At 37.5% G+C, this 19,980-nt stretch overlaps 1 protein-coding gene across 3 annotated transcripts; it reads right to left on the reverse strand.

Annotated features, from left to right (window-relative positions):
- Window positions 1-31: 31 nt before the first annotated feature.
- Window positions 32-19,973, reverse strand: SPATA1 (spermatogenesis associated 1). Of its 3 annotated transcripts, none has more exons than XM_041127825.1 (15): window positions 19,684-19,973; window positions 18,449-18,578; window positions 17,438-17,544; window positions 13,810-13,927; window positions 11,615-11,668; window positions 11,186-11,516; window positions 10,823-11,071; window positions 8,988-9,114; window positions 8,779-8,839; window positions 7,666-7,783; window positions 6,711-6,836; window positions 4,693-4,862; window positions 2,637-2,735; window positions 1,641-1,784; window positions 32-1,322 (listed from the first exon to the last, which is right to left on the reverse strand). In XM_041127825.1, exons 2-14 carry the CDS (start codon window positions 18,482-18,484, stop codon window positions 1,680-1,682), a joined length of 1,701 nt encoding a protein of 566 aa, XP_040983759.1. In that variant the 5' UTR covers window positions 18,485-18,578; window positions 19,684-19,973; the 3' UTR covers window positions 32-1,322; window positions 1,641-1,679. The 3 variants fall into 3 exon arrangements, with proteins under 3 accessions (XP_040983759.1, XP_029888239.1, XP_029888240.1); XM_030032379.2 differs by lacking the exon at window positions 32-1,322 and having other exon boundaries at window positions 1,329-1,784; window positions 19,684-19,763; window positions 19,850-19,973; XM_030032380.2 differs by lacking the exons at window positions 32-1,322; window positions 6,711-6,836 and having other exon boundaries at window positions 1,329-1,784.
- Between the last annotated feature and the right edge of the window lie 7 nt (window positions 19,974-19,980).

The raw sequence follows: 19,980 nt of genomic DNA on the forward strand, positions 1-19,980 counted from the left end.
AAAGTGCAAGTGTGCCCCGCTTAAGTGACTCCATTAATTAAACAATTTATTTAATTAGGTATACATAGTCAGTTGTAGGGTGTTTGGGTTTTTTCCTTTCCCCCTTGCTAAATAGTTACTGGGAAAACACCATAGAATAGCAGCACTACCAATAATGGCTACTGAGGAGAAGACTAGAAAACTTCATATTGAGTGTCTGTCTTGATACTACAGATGATAGAAAGCAGGTGGTGAAGGCTACTGCTCTCACATAAAAAAAATAATTACACTAGAACTCTGGTCTGTAGGTTTTAGGAGAAACTGATAAATTTATTTGACATAGAGATACTTCAGAATTTATATTACTATTTATATTCATATGCTAAAATACTGAGACAGGTATTTGTGAAATTGAGAGGTCTGCTGGAGCAGATGATCTGAGCTACAAAATATTTACTGAAGGCCAGAGGACTTTACAATAAAGCTCTCCTTCCTGTAGCAGTCAAGAATCATGAGTTGACATTTTTTTATTTTTTGATTTGTGTTCAGATTTTCCAGTAGCTAGTTGCCTGCTCTTGTGTCTTAAATAAGACACAATTCTGAAATACAGGAAATTGAGCAAAAGTGGTTGTAGTTTTAATAATTAATGTAATACTTTAGCACTAAAACCTTTGTTAAATCCTACCTTTAAGAAAATAAATTGGATAATGGGTGGTTTGACTCAAGACATTTGGAAGTTAGTCCTTTTGAGAGTTGCATAATTTTCCTCTCTACCGTATTACTGATTTCCCATGAGTGTTTCACTTCCAGTAATAAATACAGCCTTGTCAGCTTTTTAGCTGACATTAATTCCTAGCATGTTACTGTTCTGCTTAATGTAATAACATCTGGAACTGCAAAGAAGCAAACAGGAGAGCTAGAAAAAATGACTATCAAGAAGAGGTTTCTGATTACTCTTTCAGAGAATTGTTATTTAAGCACATGCATGAGCTTGAACTTAAGAGATGATGCAATACTGTAAGTAGGACCAGGATCATCATTACAGCTTGTCCAAGACAAAGCTTGCATCTTCCACTAACTATATAAGAAGATGAATGTCCACATGGCTGTCCTCATAAGAGAGGGAACAAAACCAGCTAGATTAGATAGGAAATAAGGTGACATTATCTCAGATTTTGTTCATACTTCATAATAATATGGTAATAATACACTGGTAATTTATAGATAGGCATACTTATAGTGACAAAAGTATACTTCAGTAAATAGCTAAATAAAGGATTAGTGTTGCTGTAGTTCTACAGAAGATGTATTTTAATCATCTTCCAAAAATTAAATGCATGTGCCTGAAAATAAGAACAGGAGGTTATAGATTATAGGTTTATTTGCTTAGCAGGCATTGTTAATGAGAGAACATCAGCATACCAACGTGATGTTAACAACTTGCTAATGTGCACTTTTAAAATAACTTAGCTTTTGTTTAGACACATTACTAGGTTAAACTGTATGTAGCTGACATCTCATAGTGAGACTTAAAAAGAAGTGATCTGCAGTACCTCAGTACCTAGTATACAAATTCCACAACATTTATATAGTTGATGTCTTTACAAGATAACTTCAAGAACACACAAACAAATGCTGTGAAATTCTGAGCTTCTACATACATTACAGAGCTTCTGAAGACTTTAAGTCATGTCACCTTCTTAAATTCCTGATTTTCTGGACTGAAGAATTAAAGCTGAATGAATCTTCTTCTGTGTCAGTTCCGCTCTCAGTGCTCGTAAATCAGATGCTGCCTGCTTTCTCATCTGCAGAAAACCCAGTAATTTAAGGAATTGCAACTTAAGGAAGTTTCTGGAGTTGACAGGCGTAGGGGTTTATATAACTAAGATTGGATTTTATACAGGATGGCTGAATACAGGATACATCTTTAATCTTTAAAATTTTACATGTCTAATTAGATAGCCTAGTTCTAGCACTGCTTTCTTCTGTAGTTCCTCTTGGTGCTTTTAAGAGATAACCGTGGAATTCATTGCTCTTTCCACTACTTGCTATACAATGGAGGAGGCATAACAAGTACGTCCACCCTAGATTACCCAGTAAGCAGGGGCATGGGCAATCTCTGTGATGTACAGGACTCCTGTTTCATGCATTCAAAGCTGAAAAGCTATCCAATGTGAAGGCCTGTACCATCATCTTCCTTCCAAAGGGAGCCATAGGCAGCACTGGTAAGGAATAAAGCAGATGAAGAGGACTGCCATCTGTTTTGAGAGCCGCTCTTTTTTTTATTTTTTCTTTATACCAGGTTTTTTTTTTTCTTAGCCATGGTCTACTACTGGTCAGTGCCTCACCAAGTATGTTCCTTGAATTACCTTTAGAGTGAAATGGAAATTTTATGAAAGAGATTGCGAAGCTTAGATTTTCAAGGTACTATGTAAGCTAAAAGTGCTTGAATGCCATACATTCAAAATCATCTAATAACCTGGTGTTCTGGAGTCATTTGGCTACAGTGATAAAGTTACAATGACAACTAACACCACAAAACTAACAGCATAAACCAAGAACCGTTTCGCAAATGTTTACATCATCTAATGTGTGGGAAGATTAAGTTTTTTTATGCATAGTAACATTTTGACTGTTTTAATTAAAAGGCAGAGTACCTTAATTTCTATTACAAGTTTCATTTTTGTATCATCCAACTTCCTTCTCAGTTGATCGAGTTCATGCTGCACTGTAGTAATCCGGATGATTGTGTAATTCTGTATGAAAAAAAAAACAACAAAACTTTTAAGTAAGTGCAGCATTATTGCATCTCTTCATTCACTGGGTGTTACTTCACTGCTCAGAAACAACCGTCTAAACTCTTTCCAACTCCCCTGCCTTCTTCCAGTTCTTAATGCATGCTGGGCTGTCTCTGGTTTGTAAGCAGTCTGCTCTCCGAGAGAGGGCAGCTCCCTTCTGCTGCTAGCCCTTCATCTGGGTGCGGAGGTTCTTCCACTCCCTATTGCTTTGGGAAGTTAAGATCCAGCTCAGATCTCCTGAGTAATAGCACATTGTTTTGCAATTATCTTTTATGGCTACTCCCCATTCATAATAAAAGGGCATACTTCAAATCATATTTTTTTTCTCTCACAGGCTTAGCATCACTCTGTCACAGTACATTTATTGATGAGATTGCTAAACTCCTAGTTATACAGCACATCATTTCAGCAGTAGCTGTGGGTGGGACTGTCTTTGAATTAACCTGTAAAACCAAAATTCACATTTTCAAAATGTACGTTCTGATACTCAGCTTCTGTACGTCAGCCATGGTCCCTTGAAGTCAGTAACGCTGAGGGGTGGGGGCATATGTGGTAATCTCCTGATGTTCCAAGCCTTTAAAAATGCTGTTCAAGTGCCAGTTGAAGCAAATGATGCGATAAAGTTGCCCATATAAGGAGTCATTAAGTGGTACCTGTAGCCTCTCCTCTCTGAGCTCCAGCTGTAAGCTTCTCCCCACCCAGCAGTGTAGCTGCCTGTGCACAAGGGTCTAGGTCCCAGCTCTGACACCACATAGCTGTGTAACCCTGGCTGTGACCATGGAGGAAGCATGAAAGGTACACAGTCATGCAGGAAAAAAACAGGCAGGGCTGTCAGACTAGTTGGGGGCTACTGAAGAATCACCATGTCATTGGGTTGAGTCACCAGTGAGGACAAAGCTGGTCGAAGAGGGGAAACCAGTGACAGCGGGATCTGCTCCCCGGAGCCCGACTCTTCCTGCCTGACTGATGCAGGTAAGCACGTACCTTACGAGGGGCGGAGAGCATACTTGTGCTTAGCCTAATAGCTCATTAAATCCTGGCTATCTTCGGTGTGTGCTAACCAGTAAATAACTGCTGCACATGCGTTAAGTAAGTTGTGCATATCCTTCACGTAAGACCTCTTTGTGCCTAACCAGAGAGACCTAAAAAAACCCCTGATATCCCCGCCAAAGGAGCAATAACACAACTGAACATAGCTAGTAATATAATGTAATATCAACCCTATTAATATTTTTATATTGAAGATATTTAATTTAAGATAGCTCAAATAATACACATTTGTATATAATATACACTCTTAGATTGTACATACACTTTCCCACCTTTCAGACACAAGAAAGGGACATTTATTTTTCCTAGTCTTCAGATTTGCCAACAGACTTGCTTCCATTACTGCATTTAGAAAATTAGCAGATACAACTATTGGGAAGGGTGTTTCCCCCTTTACTTTAATCTTTTCTTTTTTTAATTCCTCTCTGAACTTCCCATGATTTGACACTAACAACATAACATGAGACTCACAGTTGCACAATAGTTCAGGTGCAACAACTCCAAAAGCCTCTGACACATTTCTCCAAACTAGAATTCATTACCTCTGTATGTGAAATTTGGGATTATGAGAACAATAAAGAACTGAACAATTCATCAATCATACTGAACAAAAGGGTATTTTGTTACGAGAAGGTATTGTACAAACACAAAGTAGAAAGAATCAAATGCTCAGACTCAAGCACTTCTTTAGTCTTTTTGAGAAGAACAGGCTGAAGGAATTTTATACCTCAGATCATTGAGGGATATTTGGCTGTTAAAGCTAGTTTACAAGTCATTGGTTGGTGATGAATTGTTACTTTAATTTATATTTTATAAAAAAACCCAGGCTGTGTAAAAAGAGAGATTAAATAATACAAGTAAGTACCTTGGAGTTTGTCATATTGTTTGGTCGTTTTTGGCTATCTCTGGCTTCCAATTGCAAGAGTAATTTCTGGTGATAAAGCTCTAAATCTTGTCGCAGTTTGTTTAAAGTACCCTCCAGTGAAACCGTAGCTTTCTTAGTTTCAAAGTACTTCTTTTTCCATTCCTCACGAACTACACAGGAAAACAGTAATACTGTTTGGTCTTGTTCACCTTATCATAAGATCTGTTGAAGATAGTAATGACCAACTGATCTCACAAGATTTAGTTGGCCAATACACACATTAAAACATGGCAGTTGGTGTCTTTAAAAAAAAAGCAATTAGTGAAAAATCATCATTAAAATGACATTCACTATAAATGCAACTGAGTTTTCACACAATCACCTGCAACAAAAGGGTCTATCTGTCCACCGAGATGTAACACAAGGTCCAAACCCAAAATTTCATTCAGCCTGGCTGTTCTGCAGGTTTCAGCTGCACAGTAAGTGCTCCAGACCTGCGAAGACTGGTATGCCCACCACAGTCTGAAGTCCACAGCTTTACTCTAGCAGAATATTTAGCACCATAGATGTATGCAAAATTTGAGCTCTGCAGGGCCAGAGATTTTGAACAACTTAGTTTTATACAGAAGTCCCAAGATTATGGGAAAGAGTTATTTACCTTTACTTAACTATGATTCCTCCTATGTTGTTAATGTGCTATCAACAGCTGGCACATAAATCCCCCGGTATCTGGTGTGGCAGTCTTACGGCCACATACGTCCACTAGTCTGCAAAGTGTCTTAAATGATTCCTTCTTTCAAGGCATATTTTAGGAAATCAGGACAGCTGCTTCTCAGAAACTTACCAAAAAGAACCCAGCTGTTGGAGGACTACACAGTATGAAACTGAGATTGACTGTCAGCATGGCAATCTTAGGAGGCTATTAAATATAGACTGGATCACTGTTCCTACAGAATATGCTCTTCCCTTCATACCTTGTGAAGAAACATGTTTGCAAATGCACTTACTTATGAAACTCTACAGGTCTGATTAAAAATAATTCAGAGGTAGAGACGCTTCTTAAAGAACCTGCAGAAGCTGTTTGAATCCTTGTGAAGTAACCTTTATTTTACCTGACTGGATAATATAATTTAAGACAATGCGGGAGCCATTTAGAGCTTATCTCAGCAGGGTAAATTAGTTTGCCTTGCAGCTCCATGCTACTATAGATTCACTGCTTCAAGTACCCAAGTTTGTTTTTTTAAAATACAACTTCACCATGCTGCAGAGTGCAGTGTAGCCATGCCCTTAGAGAATAACTGGAAGAATTGGCTTGTCTTCTCCTTTCAACAAAGCTACAAATAATCGTTGAGACTCCTAGTGATTTAGCTGTATTTAAGTACAAAGAGAATGCTCTCAAAACATCAAAGTGATTAAACCTCATCTCTGCATAACTGGAATGTGACTTAGGGAGGATAATTTAACTATAACTTGAAGATAATTTTACAAAGAAAATTTGGGTGGGATTTCAATGAGATTTTACCCTGTTAAAAACCAAGGTTTGTCAAGCTTGTCACGACAGGCTTGTAACTTCCATGCCAGAAGCTGAACACCATTAGATAGGAGGAACAAAAAGTATTATGCTGGCAATTTAACTAGAACCCCTATCAACACAGTAAAAACCTCTGTAAGCACCAGCTAAAGGCAGATTTAGAATATGTCAGCTGCCCTGGGCCTCAAACAGCAAAGTGGCCTGCAGTAGCTTTCTGGGCACTGTACATACGTGGGACACAACTTGAATGGTTTATAAAAAGCCAGGATATTTTTAGATTTATAAGACTGCCATAAAAAAGTAGAAGAAACATTGCAAACTTGAATCTTTCCACCATGCTGTTATACAAATGAGCCTTCTCGGAGTTACTGGTTAGCAAACTTCTCTCTCTGTAATCAAGCTCACTGACAAGGAGACAAACATTTTCACATTGGTTTCAGTGTCATTTCTCAATCGTTTGAAATTCCAGAATAAATTAAAAGTGTACCGTGGTATGTCCTCAGCTTATTTTGTTCTAGTAGCCCTTTAGCTTTTTTGATCAGTTCTTCTCTAGTTTTTTCCATGTGTCTTCTGTCTTTCTTCATTTGTTGCAATTGTTCCACCATCTTGTCTTCTAAAGATATAATTATATTTAGCAAGCATCTGGATACTGTAAGTAGGAAGGATCAATCAAGATTTTTGTAATGCACTCATCATAAATCATGCCAAGAGCTCTGTCAGAACAGGCAGTAGAAATTATTTTATTTTAATAAACTATCTCTAACTTTTTAAAATGACTGGTGCGTTAGAAAAAAGTGAGAAATCCAGCATGCATCCAGGCATTCATACACACACACAAATAAGTAAACACCCTTTTATATGCCTAGACAATGTATCACTAAAACTATATATTTAGGATACATATACAGTGCATACACTGAAAACCCTTGCCACACAAAACCAAAAAAGCCTCCAAAAGACTATTTCCTCCTAAAAATACTTTGTGATATAAACTGTAGCGAAATCTTGACTAAAACTCCAGCTCGTCATAGCAGGATAGTATCTCAGACTTTCACTAGTCTGCAGCAGTATGTCAATCACTTATCTTCTCACCATCCCCCTCCTCCACCACAGCGAAGGATCCTCAGCAATACTACTAGCGGTTTTCTTTGCTACATTCTCACTTGAGCCAGCAGAATTTCATCCCATCTCCCTCCTTTTCTCCTTCTGTTCCCAAGTCCACAAGCTGGGTTTTCTAGCACTGGGAACCTGCCATGCTCTATGAACACCCCATGCAATTATAAATGCCTGGAATTTTCCAACCACAAATTAAAATTTGTAACAATACTGTGAATGAATGTACATACAAATTCTTTCATAAAGTAGGTATTTCTGTCTTCATTAACTATTCAGTCTTGATTAAATGTTCACTTCCCTGCAATTTCTTGGAATCATATACTCACTTGCTGCCTGAACTGCAGGAAGTTGAGCTGGATTTACAGAAAGTGCCAGAAAAGGTGGACTAGGAGGCGAAATATATTCTTTCAGACAAGTAAGATGATTTTGCTCGTTTTCATCTGCCTATAGCGTTAGAAGACACAACTATAAGTACATAACTCATAATCCTGAATAGTTACATTAGACCTATGCCCTGAAAGTGGCCTGAGTGAATGGGAGGGCTGAATTTGAATTCTGCATATAAGCTTTATTATTCTGTTATCAATACAAATTATTATTAAATTACAAACAGCTGGACCTCTGCAAATAAAATCAGAACACTGAACACTTGCATCGCAGAGAACATGCAGACAAAAATGTAGATTATTGTTAATTGTTCTTGTCCATTTTCACAACCCCACAAGTTACTGACACTCCCATGCAAGACCAGGAATAATGGGCCTTAAAACTGCCATCTGGCTCATGGCTCACAAAGTCTGGACTGCCAATTTCTAAACTAAAATTTATAATAGCAGATTTTCAATTTCATTATTATTTTCATAAGACTCCACTACAATCACTTCTGCACAAGAGCTCACAGACAACAGTTAATAGTGATGGCTGTTACGCTGTATGATTGCACGTGGGTGCTGAGTCTTCCTAAATATGTTCTTATTCTGGTACTATGACTATATCATACCTATGTTTTAAAGGATTTTATAGTTTTTATCAGAAGTTTTGCTTGGCTTGAGAGAAGACAAATTTATCCTATAGGAACTATGAAATTATAAAAATGTCACCAATAAAAACAATAAAATGTTACTGTCAAGAAACAGTAAAAAAAATTCAGCTAACATTACTAAGACTGAGATAGTGATTCTATATGTAGTTCCTGTTAAATTATAACCAGAGGTATAACTTCTGATGATTTCATTGTTTAGGAATATAGTTGATCCTTCATTACCAAATCTGCTAAGTAGCAGTCCATGAATTAACTTTTTTCAATTACTCTCAAATCTACATTTGAGTATTTCATATTTCTAATGAGTTACCTGTCTTATAAAATCAGACTATTTCTAGGTGGAGGACTATATTTATTGCTCAAGATTACTAAGAATATGTTACCTTGAAAAACACACCTGATTATCCAGTTTTTCACCAGGATCAGCTATAGACTTGCTAGTTCTGTATTGCTGCAAGCTAAAGATAAAACCAAAGCAGCAAGTGAAAATTCATGTAATGAAATGGGTTTTTTCCCCATTTTCTTTCATTTATTTAGTCTGTAAAATAAGTTTCTAGCTATAAATTAATATTATCCATTATTTTAGCTGAATCATTATTCACTAACCTTTGTTTTTTGCATACGTATTCTGTGGTTTGGTCTTCCATTATTTTAAGAATTCCAGCATCCTGTGTTCTCTCTCTTCTTAGTTTGGTATCTTTTTGGTCATCATTATTTTCCATGTTTGTTAGTTCTGTGACAGGATAGTGATGATCAAAATACATAGATTACACTCACAAAATTCAAGCTGTTTTGACTGTCAATGCCTGGACTTTCCTACCTGTGTTAGAAATTCAGTGAATGAATCCAATAAATAATGTTATGTCTGGGGTTTGGAAGTGTGTGAATAACAGAAGAAAGAAATAAAGAAAAAAAAAAAGTATTTTTGTTCTGAGAATTTGTATCTAACTAATTTTGCTATCTAGTACAAGGAACATTACCACAGATAAGGAAACCACTTAATTATTTCACCTTCCCTAGACTAATACAGTATCTAACACTTTCTGCCTTTCAGAGACTGAAGCTGGAGCTGGCAAAGAAAGGGAGAGCAAAATGTTTTGCGTTTAGATGTTAGTGAATAAATGTTATCTGCTTTAAAATATATACAATAAATATTTCAAAAGAAAACTGCTGACAGACTTTACCTTTACTACTACAAAATCCTACATCCTTCATCAGTGAACATAAAGTTATGGAAAACTTTTCAGTTACATATTTACATATATATTTGTATATTAAATGGTCTCATACTTAAAATCAGTTATGATGATGATGGAGGGATAAAGCTATTTTTGACAGATTATGATTGGAAACTGAAATTACTGAAAAGTCATCCATGAAACCCTTTTCTAATACACTCTCCAGACATGTCTCAAAGAATACAATATCCAAATTTTTGTTTTCTTACTCGAAGTGCTGGATATCCAGAAAATGATTCTAACTGAAATCGATGCTCATACCTATGAAAACTTGAATATTGCTCCATTTAATAATTACTCATTAAAAATTTGCAATAGAATAAAGGTCACTTTTGTTACATTAATTGTAAAATTCTACTCAAATATCAAGACTTGTCTTTCAAAATTATTTCCTCTAAACCAATTTATGTTATAATTTTGTCCTAATACAGCAGTAGTCATTCAACTCCAATTTAAATGCGTCAGTCATTTCTTCCTTGTTAATCACTAAAAATTTAGGAATATTAAGAACATTATATAACTGTTCAGGGACTTAATGGCCCTCACTATCCATAAGACACCCCATTTTAAAGGAAGTAGTAGTTAACAGATCTCTTCCAAACAACATTTTCTATTTCAGCACAGAACTGTTATCTAGTCAGTATGTGCTTTAAACCCCTCCATACTTCTGTACTATTTTCACTGCAGTCTGCTCAAAGAGTTCTCTCACCTCTCAGTTTTAGGAATACCACTGTTCAATAGTATATAAATAAACATTATATAGGCGGGAGGAGAGGAAACACTTCCTCTTCATTACTAATGTAGCCATGGATAAGATGACAGTGAAAGCTGAAGTGAATAAATGCTTGCCCTGATATATTGATAACAAGATTTTTTTCATTTCAAATTGCTGTTGAATTATGGGTTCATTATCCTCCAGTCTTCACTGCAGCTGCTTAGTAATTTTTTTCATATAAATAAGATTAGACCAATGCATCAACTATAGCAGTGTTTCCCTCTATCAGTACACAGTGATAAAGAAGGACTCATCCAAAGTAAAATTACAGCTCTTTGAAAGATATCATCATTAAAAAAATTAGAATACTGTTCTGATAGCAATATTCCAATTCATGCTTTAACTACAGATTTCTTAAAACTTAGCTTTACTCTGTCAACTTTCTAAAATGCATGCTTTAGCAAAAAGATGACAATGAACAATTGTACCCTTTTGGTATTTAATGTGATTTTGGGGTCTTTGGTTATTCTGGCCTTGTTCATCACTGTGGTTTACATGAAGGGTAAGAGCAGTTCCTTTGGCTTTGTCATTCCACTTAGGAGTGTTAGGCTCTTTCTGATCTTGGCTGAGATGATTTTGCTGAGAGGTCTGTAATATCGTATCACTCTTTCCAGACTCCCAATCTGCAGGATTTGAATGACTTGGTGTGAAGAGAGATCCACTGGATCCATTTTGATCTGCATAATAATTTATATTAGAAAACAGAAATATTATTGTATTGTAAATGTTAACCACAATACTTATTCCTCTCCTCCTTCATCATCCTCCTTCACTACATTGGTTAAACTTACCTTTTCCTCTAAACTGCATCTGTTTTTCTTGAATCCTGTTGTTACGGTCTTGCTTATGTTTTGTGTGCAAAACTGGAACAGGTTCTTTCTCACCCCATTCCGCAGGACTGTGCATCTCCTGATTTTCTAGCTGATGACTGCTTTGTATGCTTTCTAAAAATTGTTTGCTTTTTTCAGGTTTTTGTTGGGGAAGATTGGATAATCTTGATCCATGACCAAACCTATTAGCTTCTGCATTAAAGGGATGTCTTTGTTGAGTAGATGATGATAGTGGATAAACATCTTCAAAGTATTCCACTCCAGGTAATAAATATAACTCAGGATAAAGTGCCTAAAATATGCAGTATATTAATCAGACAGGACAAAAGAGGAAATGTACAATGTAAAAAGCTTCTGAAAATGATACCTTAAAAGCCATTCAATACATACATAAGGAGGAGCAAATGACTTCAGTTCCAGTTCTGTTTCTTGCTTTGCTTTCACCTTGGAAGATACAGAATGGAAGCCTAATCAATAAAATACTTTTTTATCAATAAAGTTGCATATCACTTAATTTCTGTATTCTATCATCTTCTTTACATGCTACATTTTTTCATAACCAGCACTATCTTCTATAATGGCCTCATGGGGAAGAAGGAACATAATTCTATTTTCTGACATGGTACTGAAACTTTATTTTGTCTATTTTTCAAAATCTCAGTCAGACCCACAAAAGTACATGGATGTACTGAATCTTTTTTTTTATCCTTTGCGCCTTCTCTTATGGTTCAAAGGACCTGATCCAACAGTCACAGCAGAAGAAAGTTTTCGACTTTTTTTACCAAAAGTTGCTTCAAGCTGAATCTGAATAGAAATGCTGGGTCTCACATAATTTTCTCTATTCACCTGATACAGTACTGCAAAATATTTAATGTACATAGAAAAAAAAAATCTATTACTCCCCTATGTGTTCTTGTATTTATTGTCTTGATATTCTTTGTGTGATATACACTTTCAGATTTCAACAGTCATCCTAAAAAACAGTCTAAAATAATCACCGTATATTTGAAAGATGTGCTCCAACAGGGTGGAAAAAAAAAAAAAAAAAAAAAAAGAAAGAAATCTGAGCTTACATTTAAACAATGAAATTGAGCTAAACATGGGGCCAAATTCTATTCTCAGTAACGGCCAGGCAATGCCATTGATTCACTGTTAGAGACACAGGCTATATGCAAGAAAGGGAAGAGCAAATGAACATGATTTTGGTTTATGTTTATTCTTCATTTAAAGACCCTTACTTGCAAGTAGGGTACAGCTCTTAGTACCGCTTACATTGTTACTGTTGTGAAACAGAAGACTGGGCGGAAAAAAAAAAAAAAAAAGCCACTCTACAAATATTTGATCATGGAGATGTAATTCAATGAGGTTACCATGACCCTAAACAACAAATAAATCAGTTAGCTCGTTTATTGCTTTACACTTTGTTATAAACATCAAGCAACAGTAAATACCCCAAATTAAAATTATATCTTTAATTTGCCACTAAAAATCTTCACTTGTATCTACCAAGATCTTTAATTCTCTATTAAAGTAAAATATTTTATTAATTTCCTGACATTCTAAAGAAAGCTGGAAAATGTCTCCATTTATCTCAGAACTATCAATTGGGAAGAAAATATACCATCTTACTTTTTATCAACCAGTTAAAAAGACCTGAATTCTTTGAAGACATAAGCACATTTTCAGATTTAGATTGTGTCACAGTCTAAGTTTCTCTTCACGTTTTTCCACCTAGTTTTTGCATATTACTTAGTATTTATTCTAGTCTTCTGTGTGGGTAATTTTTGTAATAACTCAACTACAAATGAAATAAAGAATGGCACCAAATTTCCAGCTTGTAATTAATTTCCAAATCTGTGAGAAACAGGTGAAATGACAGATGAAAAAAGTATTCTATACTTATGTACCTGACTTAAGTCTTTGTGTATTACAAGAACAAACTTTCAGTTGGACTGATTTTCAAGTTTATTTAACCTTTAGCTACAGTTTGTAAGATATAAATATATAGAGAATCGATGTGAGGAACAGTTATGATTCAGAGATGTAGGGTTTTGATTACATACATCTCAGGCTGTGTTACTGGACAGTGGAACACAAATGTACATCCAGAGAAGTTTTCATTCAGAGACTGATCTTTTAAAGGCTTTTGGGCAGGTCACAGCAGAAGCCATTACAGGAACTCTGACTTACTCAGCTTCCACTGCAAATTCTTCAACTGCCATATTCCCAACCATGTACTGCTAATAACGACCTTAGGGGGACTTTTTGTTTTTTTAAATGCAACCAGATTTGTCATATTTAATCCATTTACTTATCAAAACTAGGATCTTTTCACCAGATGGCAACTAACTACATCTGATGCTTTAAAGGATGTTTCTAATATACCTGTCCAGATGTGCCTTTGTATTTGGGGAAGTAGATGTTCTCTGACAAGAGCTTATGCTCCAGCATGTTTAAAAACAAATGCTAACAGAGCTCCTGAAGTTATCTCTGTTTTCTTGTGATATTATCTAATCTGCAGGAACAAAATCTGTGGTTTACATTATAAAGCAGAAGAGCACTAAAGAAAAAAAATATTAACTTACCACTGCTAGTTTTTTCCCAATGCATTTTAAAAATTTGAATTTATCTGCAACTGCAACTCCACCCAGGTACTCTCCAAGCTTCTCCCGTAGCACTCTTAATGTGATGTGAGGAGACACCCTAGAATGTTGTTATTCATTAATACATCTGTAAGATCAAATAATGATGGCTAGTTAGTAAGAGGGGGAAGATAATGCTATATACATGCTGGCTTGCATGGACAGAATGACCAAAAATGGGAACTATGTCCTAGAACTGAACCTAATTACATATAGGCCAGCGAGTCTTGGTATGGTAGAGTCAGAACATTGTATCATGTTATGGTAGACTGTATTACAAGGGCTGTCATAACATTAACTAGCGATAGTCATATTTTAGGAACCCCATACAAAGGGAGAATATGGAAGTAGCTGAAATTTGAAAATGACTCCTTCAGAATGCTCTTGCTCATCTGCAGATGAATAACAAAAACCTTGGAAACTACAGTCATGCATTTCCACATAGGTGACAAAATGTTGTGGGGCCGGTCCAGGACTGTTGAACATACCCCTTCAAGCACTTAGGGCTAGAGGACACTTCATCACTGTCCACTTTAAGTAGCAGGCACGCTCCTTTGATTTTGTCTTCTCCAATGCAAATTGGAGTGGCTGTTTGCATGTGTATATGTAAATGTATTTTAAATCAAAACCAAACACTGCAGTATGAACATTGCCACAATAGTTTGAGGATGAGAGAGCTGACACAAGTATGAATTGCATCATTTAATGTACTACTGGAAACCATGCAAATATTAAAGTAATGAGCTCAGTATAAAAATCACTATAGAATAAAAAGCATCTCCGCAGAATAAAACCAAATATGCAAGAGGCACACGAAAGCTCTGCAGGACAACATAAGCAATTCTAATTGCTCCTATGCTGTCATATAAAATAAATCAGGGAACAAATTCAGGCCTGAGACTGTTAATCACCCATGCTGATTACATGTTAGTATACTACCTAGCATGATTTTGGCCCAGGCAGCTATCACTCTTCAAGCAGTGCACAGACGTAGCTTGGGGGATAGCACACACCATTCTCAGTAGACAGGATAGACAAGAACGTGCCATCCCTTCAACTTGGACAGGTCTTCAATACTAACCTGTCAGGGTTTGTTTGCACTTTCAAACAGCCTTATATGCCTTCATTTCACATCCTAGGTATGTAAAAACACCCTCAGTTTCATCTCATAAACACAGTACTTCAGTGGGCTACAATGCTTCCCTTGCAATATTTCAAACACCCTGGACTTAGAGGACCCTTCTCAAGATCATAGATCTGCCTTGGAGCACAGGCATACAGCAGAGGAGACCAAAGTCTGCAGAGTGGACACATCTAGGCCACACTGCTTGGTCCTTGTACATTTAGCTCCTGTTTATTTCTTGCCCATTTTTTTGCCCACACTTCCTGCAGATATTAGCCCTAATATAATTTATTTCAAATGTATAAAGAAATACGTGAAAGATGGATACATAATTCAATATACATTCTTCCAAGGTCTTACGTGAGAAGAGATTATCTATAATTCAAATATCTCTCATTCACTATCATTTCTTCAAGCTGATGTCTCAGAGAAGATACGCCCCTTGAATGCTCTTCTGAAACCCAATAAATGCAAGCTCTTTCAGAGGCAATTCTAACACTGCACATCTTTCACTGATAATGCCTGTCCAAACCAGCAAGGAAATCTAAATCCAAGGCATTTATGAACTGCAGGGAAAACATCTAACTAACTACGATGCATCATGGGAGAAAATAAACTAAATATACAAAACCTGAGATATAGGGCAGAAATTTATCTGAAAATTATTTGCCAGTGCAGCTGCTAGGAACATAAAATAATATATTTCTTACTTGCTGCCACTGGCTAGCAGAAGACTAGTGACATCCAAGTCATTTGCTTCAGGGTGTTCCTTTAAAAGTAATGCAAACTAGAGTTCATTGCAGCCATCTCATCTAGAAATAACAAAAGTATGGCTTCTGTGGTGAGGAATGAGGAATAAATAAAAGATCACAGAGGCTGAGAAATCAAGTTCATGGGAACTCAGGGCCATAGACAATTACACACTTAATATTTGCCTCTAATTTCATGATTAATGGAAGTGGCCTGTACTTAGACCCAGGAATCCGTTGTTAAGCTGACTCAGACAGTACTAGGATTGTCAAGCTGACTGGAGAGTGCTCTCAGTGCTCTCAACAGCATCCAAACAGCATTAGTACCAGCAAGGCTGCTGCTACCTCTCCAGGATTATAATAAGAGAAGGCTTTTTTGTTTTTAAAGACAGTGATACACTGGCTGGGTGCTAGTTATTGCTAATGCACTGCAGCATTGCATAGTACCCATAGAATAATTAATTAGCAATTATTTAAGACTCATTAGCAAGCAACAAATACGTAGACAGATATAAACCCACTGAAATTAATGAGAATCCTAATTTAGAGTCAATGCCTCAGAATTGAGCCTTAGTGAAATAAATTTACACTAGAGAAGAGAGGCAGTGACAGGTGTCCAATCACATGAAATGATTTGAAGTTACCACTCCAGCAGTGCATTTTACACCTCTGCTGGAGACTAGAACAGCAAACGAAATGGACACATGCACTTATTTCCTCTGGTTTTGAGCAGCCTTTCAACGAAAGAAGCTGTGAGAATGAATACATTCTGCCCTACATGCTCGTGACTGCTGTCAATCTTTTCAGCTACACTGTATATTGTCTTAAGTGGACAATACAAGCCTGAATTTAAATTGGTTAAAACCCATATTCCCTGTAGTTTAAGCTAAATTGACAGGTTTTGCACAGGAGCAGACAAGGTGCATGTAAAAGCTCCATTTGAATACACATTTACATTATTTGATTTTTCTACAACTTCTTACCACACTAGATACATACAGATTTTGTGAGTAAAGTGTTTAGGAGCATAAAAGAAACTTTCAAAGTTATGAAAGATTAAAACTGCAACTGTCTGTACCAGGTTTGGGCCTAGGAGTGGGAACCAGGGTATTCTTTCACTAACTCCTGTGAACAGCTACCTGAGAGCACACATAGCACATGGTGTTGTGCGCAACCTTTCAGAATTACTACTGAAGAAGAAAGAAGAAATGCTGGTGGCTGCACGGGCTGTAATGCTTCCCCTTGAGTAATATGGCTTAAGCTCTTTCTTTGGACTGAGAGAGCTCAGATCATCATATGCCTGTTCCTGGGAATTGACAGGCTATACCGTCTTCATCAAGCCAATCTGTCTTGAAACTGGCCCATTGCTGAAAAGAATTCAAGATTTTGATAATCAGGCTCAAGGAGGCAGAAAGAATGTAAGACTGATTTTACAACATAAATTATTCTGCAGAAATACTAGCACTGCTCTGGAAGGGTGTTTCAATGGTCTACACCAAGGGCTGCAACGGAGCTAAGCCTGATACAGTCCAAATTAACGTAACGCTAGTCATGGGCACCACTTACCCTCCAGAAATTATGAGAGAATAAGTCTCTTCTGACACATGTAATTTTGCTCTATAGAGCAACAGCTGGACTAAATGACTGAAGGACAATGTAAAGGACCTACCATGTACAAGAAACCTAACACTATACTCACCTTATAAATCCAGCTGAGATGAATTTGCTAGTAAGAGCTACAGGAACTGTATTCAGCTTGAAGTTCCACACTTCTTCTGGGACATAAAAAACATGGAGCTCCACCAACTATATAAAGAACAGATGATTGTAACTGTAGATATACTATAACCCTCTTCCCATATGTTTTGTTTTGCTTAGGTACACTTTCGATTTCTGGAGGTGGGAATGGTTTCTTTGATGTTAGCACAGGGACTAGAAGAATGAGGCTCTATCTGATAGCGATGACTAGATAGTGAGAACAGCAACGAGTAAAGCAATTTGTGATTGAATGCCAGCTGACAGCATCAAAATAAGTCACATTAGAACAAGCTCAACAATGGAAATGAGAGAAAAGAGAGCCTGTGCTATTGCTATATGTCACTGTGACAGCAATGGACAGAGCTTACCAAAACCAGCTGATACTCTGGAGCGTGTCATGGTTACAAGAACACTTCAGCTGAAATCCTACCTTTGTTCATCTCATAAAAAATGCAAAGCCCTGAAAGCTTGATCCAAACAGCACCACAACTTGATCTTGCCAGCAAGAAAAAAAATTCAAAATATTTCTGACAGTTGTTAATAATATTACCTACTTTGGAAGCACAGGAATGCTCCTGGTAATGTCTGCAAAAAGAATAACTAAGCCTGCTCTGAGCACGGTTCACTTAGATTGTGTTCAAACCTGTGGTAGTTGGTCTGTTAATGTCTAGGTCTTGATATTTTTAGTGAAAATCAGATGGTATTGACAAGGACAATACACTTCCCTATAACTAAAAACCATGCAAATAAGCTATATTAAGTATTTCTGCAATTGTTGAGTTACCAAATATAAACTAGAAAAGAATGGTTTCTATATATATGATGTTAAAAGCACGGTTTTTTCCTCTCAGGTCTCCTAGAAATGGTGCAGTGTCACAAAAAACTAAAATATTTTTTTTTTTTATTTCTGAAATCTAAAAAAATCTTTATGGAAAAGTACAAAAACTCTCACCTGTGATGTTCGAGGTCTCATTTGACTGAACGACATACTGGTCCCTCTACTTGATCACAGCGAATGCCAGGTGGGCTTTCTAATTTTCTTTTTGATCAAAACATTCTTTAAGAATGAGTTTCACGATAATCTGTTACTAGAGAAGTTACTCCATTAATACCCTATATTTTCATTTAGCGTACTTCTTTCCATTTATGAAAATGGAGAATTTGTTTCTGTGTTGAGGTAGAAAGCTTCCAGCTAACTGCAGACAGACAGACTCAGCCACACCTTCTACACAAGTGAGTATCACCTAAGTAACTGGGGGAATTGCTAAACCACAGCCCTGCAGCTCCGAGAGATCTGCCCTGGAGTATTTCCTCTTAACATTTTCTCCCCTTTCATAAAAATACTTTGGTTGTATATAATTTTCTACACAACTGTACTGTTTTCCTAAAGACATAGACCTAAATCCCCACAAAATGGGGTTCTTGCAGGGTCTGGGTTTATCTCTGATAAAGGGACAATTACTGTGAACTGCAGCCAAGCCTCATGCACAGCACATTGCGCTGGCCAAACGCAGTATTCCAAGGAAACCTGAGTGCGCTGGGCAACCATGTCAGAAAAACCCTTTCATAAACTATAGACCATGGTTCTGCCCTAACCTCATTATGACTTTCCTCAGGAAGTGCTCTCACTTTGAAGGCTCTTGCAGCACCTCAGAGGTTACAAACCTCCTTCTGATTTTCAGCCTGCTGAATGCCCCCGCTGTTCTCCTGACCATCTTAGCAGCTCTCCCTCGTACCCCTGCTACTTCTAATTTACCTTTTCTTGAGCACAAGATCAAGTGACCAGATCTTCCAGATGACCTTCCAGGTCTCGCCCTGGCTCCGAGCAGTGGAATTAAGATTTCCTTGTATCGGTGGGAAGCACCTACTTAAAGGAGTCTGTGTGTTTACCCGCCTCTTCACAATTACACCGCAACGAGCCCTCACGAATGACCTGACTTAACATCCCGCCACTTCTCCAGTTATTCCCAACCAAAGACACAGCAGGTTACGGCACAAGTTCTTCCCGTTAGCCCCTGTATACGTACAAGATGTTGCACTGTGCATTACAACATGTCACCCCGCGCCATTACTCCAGGCTTCACCGCCATTCCTGGGCACTTTCTGCGGTAAACACCCATCTCCTCTAGACTGTAGTCGAGACACAAACACGCTGGCAAGAGCACAGTTTGTAACTTCATTCGTTACCTCTCAAAGCAAGCTCCAGACTAGTAACTCGCTGGCTATCATCTCCAAGATTTGCCACCTTGGTCGTAATACCATCTTCTCTTCTAACCCGCTTTATAGATAAATGGGGGGGGTGGGGGGCACATCTTATGTCTGTGTTTCCAGGCGGTTCCCCCTCCCCGGGCACACAGAGCTCGCAGGGGAGCAGCCGCGAACCACAAGCACTCGTGAGACACCCGGGCACCGGCCTGCCGCCGGCCTCGGGGCTGCCGCCGGGCCTCGGGGCTGCCGCCGGCCACCGGCCCCGCAGCGCCCCCC

This window comes from Aquila chrysaetos, chromosome 12 (assembly GCF_900496995.4).
Source record: "Aquila chrysaetos chrysaetos chromosome 12, bAquChr1.4, whole genome shotgun sequence".
NCBI classification, from domain to species: Eukaryota; Metazoa; Chordata; class Aves; order Accipitriformes; family Accipitridae; genus Aquila; species Aquila chrysaetos.

Bases quoted from the DNA above. Each gene is read 5' to 3' on its own strand.
- SPATA1 (XM_041127825.1), bottom strand. From the start codon at position 18,484: ATGTCGTTCAGTCAAATGAGACCTCGAACATCACAG. The intron at 9,115-10,822 runs GTACAATTGTTC...ATCCTGTCACAG, and splicing joins TCACATTAAATACCAAAAGG to AACTAACAAACATGGAAAAT. The intron at 7,784-8,778 runs GTGTGTTTTTCA...CTAACGCTATAG, and splicing joins GTGAAAAACTGGATAATCAG to GCAGATGAAAACGAGCAAAA.